The sequence below is a fragment of the Panicum virgatum genome, chromosome 2N (genome assembly GCF_016808335.1).
Source record: "Panicum virgatum strain AP13 chromosome 2N, P.virgatum_v5, whole genome shotgun sequence".
NCBI classification, from domain to species: domain Eukaryota; kingdom Viridiplantae; phylum Streptophyta; class Magnoliopsida; order Poales; family Poaceae; genus Panicum; species Panicum virgatum.
The window spans coordinates 62463276-62468899 of record NC_053146.1 but is presented as its reverse complement, the minus strand read 5'-3'; the positions used below and the strand labels follow the sequence as shown (position 1 = coordinate 62468899).

The following is a 5624-nucleotide window of genomic DNA, read 5'->3' as shown; positions in this document are numbered from 1 at the left end:
CTGAATCAGCCTCGTGTATGTTTGAAGCGACTTCCTTTCGTCAGCTAGAACCGGTCCGTTCCCAGCGTGCAGCCACGCAGGGACTCGGACTGTCGCCGCGTGACCGGCTAATAAAATAACTCGCGGCTTAACGACCGATCGACTAGAATGTTTTTTTTAGATAATGGAAACGAGTATCGACTAGAATGTTTGGAAGTGATTCAATCGGAATGCCAAGAAAGCTCGTCAAAGTACCCATATAACAAATACTGGAGCTTGTCTTCAAACCTCGGTTCGGAAAATGCAAGAGATAGAATAATGCGTTATGATCATGTATATGGTTTGAACAGAGCACATTAAAGACCCGTTTTCAGAAAGTAGAAAACGAAAGATACGTCAAAGAATGTGCGGAGTTATATAGACACGGCTGCTAGATCTCGTTTGGCACCGATCCGACCGCAGTTCGGTTCAGTTCTGTATTTCAGCTGTTTACTCGAGTGCTGAATTCAGAATTCACCTAGTGCGGAATTCCCCCAGCACTTTGCTGGAATCAAAAGGTTCAGTACGAGAAACCTGTTTCAGAAAACCTGCTTGGGATTAAGAAACTATGGGCACGGTCAAGTCATGATCCACGCATGAGCACGCACGGACTGGACGCCGTACAAAACGAGCTCAAAATTTCAAATTCAGCGCTGGAACATTCCAAGAAACAGGTTAAGTTCTACCATTGTTTTCTCTTAAGGAAGAGAATACAGGTATAGTTCGATTCAGAGTTCGGAGTTCAGTCTGGCACTGCACTTTCTTCTTGTAGCCTGCCCCGCTCCAAAATTTAGATAACGTAATCCATGGGCTATGGCAGCGGCTCAAATTGGGCTAACAGAGAAGAATTCGGCCCATGTATCCATAGAAGCAGGCCGAACAGAGAGGCCCACCTGCGACCGGGCGGGCTTGGATCTCTCGGCGGAAAAAGCAGAGCCAGGGCGCCGCAGCCCACCGGGCCGCGTGCGCATAGAGAGTAGAGAGGGGCGCGACCGGGCGAGGGCTTCACGGTCACGGCGCGCGCGCGGGGCCGGTGGCGAGCTGACACGCGGTACGGGCGGCGGCGGGGTACGTGTCGTTCGGCGACGGGCCCGGGGCTCTGGTTCGGTGCAACGGAGCCATATTTCTCGGGCCAATGCCTTCGGCGCCTCCCACTACTCCTCTTCCCCTGCCCGCCCGCGCCTCCGTCTCCGGCCGGCTCGCTCTCCTCCATCGCCACCTCCCCCTCGGCGAAACCACCAGAAATCCCCGCGCGGATCACTCGCCCGCCGGCCCTGCTCTCGGCTCGCTCGTCCCAACCGACAGCGTAACAAACCCCGGCCGTGCTCGTCGCTGTCTGCTCCTTCATCACACTAGAAGCTCTGCCAGAGCTGCAGGATCCATCCATCCCGCGGTAAGCTAACTGCCTGGCGGTTGGGTGGCACAAGGGCTTGCCGTGCTTGTTGCGTGTGCGTATATATAGTCTGGTAGATCCATCTGCTGATCTGGTGTTGGTGCTCGCTGGAGGGTGATGAGGTCCATGGAGAGCACGGACTCGTCGTCCGGCTCGGCGCCACCGCGGCGGCGGCAGCAGCAGCAGCCGGGATCGGCGCCGGACCTCCCGCCGGGGTTCCGGTTCCACCCCACGGACGAGGAGCTCGTCGTCCACTACCTCAAGAAGAAGGCCGCCTCCGCGCCGCTGCCCGTCGCCATTATCGCCGAGGTCGACCTCTACAAGTTCGACCCGTGGGAGCTCCCTGGTACGTAGCTAGGCGTCATGTAAATCGATCCGTACCAACTCTGATTGGTGATTTTTTTATTAATTGACATGATTATCTCACCATACCAGTACAAGGACGGATCATGCAGCTGCAGCATCTAGTGCTCGCATACATGTATTAAAATAATATTTTTAGTACTATGTACATCTTTTTCAAAGCAAAGTAGTAGTGGTATGCACATCTAGCTAGATTGCTACTGCCGTTTCATGCATATGCTTCTCGACGATCTCATGCACTGTGGCTTGGACATGAGTGGATCAGATAAGGCGACCTTCGGGGAGCACGAGTGGTACTTCTTCAGCCCGAGGGACCGCAAGTACCCCAACGGAGCGCGGCCGAACCGGGCGGCGACGTCTGGCTACTGGAAGGCCACCGGCACCGACAAGCCCATCCTGGCATCCACCGGCAGCCGCGAGAAGGTCGGCGTCAAGAAGGCCCTCGTGTTCTACCGCGGGAAGCCGCCCAAGGGGCTCAAGACCAACTGGATCATGCACGAATACCGCCTCGCGGACGCCGCAGGTTCCACCACCGCCCACCGGCCGCCGCCCGGCGCCGCCGGCGGTGGCAAGGCCACCTCTCTCAGGGTATGTGCGTACGTACACCAGTCTAAAAAGGACCGGGCCCCGATCTGTTCTACGCGTCCGTGATTTGATAATCTAACATACGGATGGTGTGGGTTGATCAAACTCTGATTAGTGTCTCAGCTAGACGACTGGGTGTTGTGCCGCATCTACAAGAAGGCCAACAAGCTCGGAGTCGGCGATCACCAGAGGAGCCTGGAGTGCGAGGACTCCGTCGAGGACGCGGTGGTAGCCGCGTACCATACCCACTCCGCCGCGCCTGTCGTGGCCGCTGCGGGGGGAGGAGGGGCGCATGGCGGAAACTACACCTCGCTGCTCCACCACCATAACGGCCACGAGGACCACTTCCTCGACGGCCTGCTTACTGCGGAGGACGCCGCCGGCCTCTCGGCGGGCGCCAGCTCCCTGAGCCATCTCGCCGCGGCGGCGAGGGCGGCGCCATCTGCCACCAAGCAGCTCCTCGTCCCCTCCTCCACCCCGTTCAACTGGCTCGACGCGCCAGCGCTCGCGATCCTTCCTCCGACAAAGAGGTTTCATGACGGCGGTATGTCCCTGTCGTCGCCGTCCGACAGAAACCACCTGGCTGCTGTTGGCGCCGGTGCCGTCGACAATGGCGCCAGCGCCGGCGCCAGTGCCATCCCTACGTTCCTCAATCCGCTCGGCGTGCAAGCCGCGGCGACCTACCACCACCACGCCATTCTCGGCACGCCGGTGCCGCCGGAAGCTGCCGCAGCCGCCGCCTACTCTTTCCAGCATCCCTACCAGCTCTCCGGGGTGAACTGGAACCCGTGAATAATCCATGACACCGACACCGCCTATGGGCATGCATCGAATGCATGGCTGGCTTTTCAGGTAGTCAACATTGGTAGCTCTAGTAGTTGTTGTAGTGGTAGTCTCATTCAGTGAGCACTGGCCACTGAGTAGTAGCACGCACAGGACACACTTGCATGCATATGGCTAGCTAGTGCTCCCATTGCCCTATATATACCTCGAGCACGTACCTGTACGGGCTACTAGCAGCTAAGCAACGACATTGCTAGTGCATAGGTCATATATATCTCAAACAAAAAAAATCTACTAATATACCTACATAGATATGATTAGCTAGCCTCTTGAACCTAGCTATAGTTTGGAACCTGCATATTAATAATCGCGCATCATGAAGTTGATGACATCCCACTCACACAATTATTAACTTACTACATATATATCGCGGTCGTGTAATTAATAAGATGAAAAAATTAGGGCATGGTAATTGCATGCATGTAGATAAATTATATATGCTTGATCCATGCGTATGCCCTTATGTACGAATGTTGTTCATATACTAGCTATAGCAGCCTCTAGTACGTATTGTACGTACAGGTTTTTCTAATTGAGTGGCAGCTGTGTATAGACCACCTCTTTGCATTGCAATGGTTTGGTTGCTAGACAAGCCATTGCCCGTCACTGTCTCTCCATCTAGGCACCTGCTTGTGCACAAGGTAGTAGCTGAAGATGTGTTTCCATGTTTGGGTTGAATCATTGGAATGTAATGCATGTGCAGACGGGTTTTAAAATGGCCAGACCATCTGCCCTACCCTGTCGTGCCATGTCACTCGCACCCCTCATTTACCCCAGTGCTGAGCGGCTGAGAACATGGCGTCGTTCTCCCCCTGATCGTGACAGAATCTCGTCCACCTCCTTCCGGCCATGCTGATCGCGAGCGAGAACCGCGCCGTCGCGCTCATCAGCCGCCGAGGGAGAGCGGAACGAAACCACGCGTCCGCGGGCGGCGCTCGCAAGGGCGGCGGCACACTGGCAAGTGGCAACCCTGCCTGTAGGCGAGGCCCGCCGCGAGACGGGACCCGCCGGGAGGAGGAGCACCCGGCCGCCCGGGACGGGGAGGGAAACGAAGTTAGGCCTCGACGGAAAGGAGTTAGGCGTAGGCGCGCGCGGCATGCCGCCTCCGATCCTTGCCGATGATTCACCGCGTGCGCCGCGCCGGCCAGCGCGAGCGCGCGAGCTCGCATGCAAGACGCTAGGCGCGGGCGCTCTCGAAACGTCGGCGCGCGGCACCGAGGGCTGGGCTCCTTTCGGCCCTGTCGCCTCCGGCGCTCCCCGAATAGGGTAGTTTTGGGGTGACAGCACCAGCGACGGCGACGGGGGCGCGCATCCAAATCTTATCTCCGGGGCGGAGGAATTGACTGATGCCGCCGCAGCAGCCCGGCCGCCTTTAACCACCCTTGTTTTTACCCGGACCCCCCAACGCCACGCCCTGCCTTGTGTGGCTAGCGGCGCTCGGCTCGCCCGCGCGCTAGGCGCTACGCGTCGCCCCGCGACTCGCCGGCGAATTTACCACGCCGCCGTCGCGATCGCCACCGGCCGGCCCGGCCGCGTGATGATCGAACGCGACCGGGAGGCAGCGCTGCCGCCGCACGCTAGGTGGTGTTGCGACGCGATTGCGGTAAAATGCCACGCCCACCACCGAGTGCGCGCGGAGGAAGTAACCATGGTCAGGGGTAGATTCGTACATCCGGGCGCGTGTATAATTCGGCCGTCGCTGTCCGGTGACAATGCTGTATAGCCATCGATCGACCGGCGACACATCGACGTCGACGGCGGCACGAGGGGGGAGAGCCGGCCGGGGGTAGAGTCTAGACAAGCGGATCGGGGGAATTGATGCCCAGATTTTTTTCTCGCGGGATACGTACCAGCAGATAAGGACAAGATAGATTTTTACCTTGCTTTGCCGCGCCTGTGGTGCTGGTGCAGGCTGCAAAGCAAAGCACGTTGTGTTTAGACCAAAAGTGCTCCCGAACAAAGCTTAGCTTAGCTGAAATCTACTCGTCGTAAACCCACCGTCCGTCGTCGTCCCTGTATGGTACCTGTCCGGGTTGAAACTTTGTGCCGCGGCGCCGTATCTCCTCTGTCACGCGACGCGAGCCAGCCGCGAGCCTTTAGCCTTAGCTCCGGCCTCCGATCCGCCACCTCTCTTTCCAACAGCTGGCGAGCTCGGACGCCGCGGCGGCCCATGCGGCTTCGACCTGATGCGTAATTAATTGCGGGTAACGTGCTCCGCATGCTAATTAAATCGATCATCAGCTAGCAGTAAACGAGATTAGATCAGCATCTGTCTATCTACTCTATCCTGGCATGGCGGCGGCGTGGTAATTAGCAGCAGGGTCGCTTTCGACCGCGGCCGAGGAGGATGACACTGTGCTCCTGATCGGGCCAGCAGGGGGGTTACCTCGGGGTACCATCTGTCCCCGTGCGCACGTCGTGT

General features: G+C 57.9%; 1 protein-coding gene across 1 annotated transcript; it reads left to right on the top strand.

The window, feature by feature from the left end:
- Positions 1-1166: 1166 nt before the first annotated feature.
- LOC120661706 (NAC transcription factor NAM-B2-like) lies at positions 1167-3914 on the top strand. The gene is made up of 4 exons (XM_039940628.1): positions 1167-1411; positions 1525-1757; positions 2040-2362; positions 2483-3914. The coding sequence occupies exons 2-4, from the start codon at positions 1529-1531 to the stop codon at positions 3149-3151; spliced, it is 1221 nt and encodes a 406-aa protein (XP_039796562.1). The 5' UTR covers positions 1167-1411; positions 1525-1528; the 3' UTR covers positions 3152-3914.
- Positions 3915-5624: the final 1710 nt, after the last annotated feature.

Bases quoted from the DNA above. Each gene is read 5' to 3' on its own strand.
- LOC120661706 (XM_039940628.1), top strand. From the start codon at position 1,529: ATGAGGTCCATGGAGAGCACGGACTCGTCGTCCGGCTCGGCGCCACCG. The intron at 1,758-2,039 runs GTACGTAGCTAG...TGAGTGGATCAG, and splicing joins CGACCCGTGGGAGCTCCCTG to ATAAGGCGACCTTCGGGGAG. The intron at 2,363-2,482 runs GTATGTGCGTAC...TTAGTGTCTCAG, and splicing joins GCAAGGCCACCTCTCTCAGG to CTAGACGACTGGGTGTTGTG.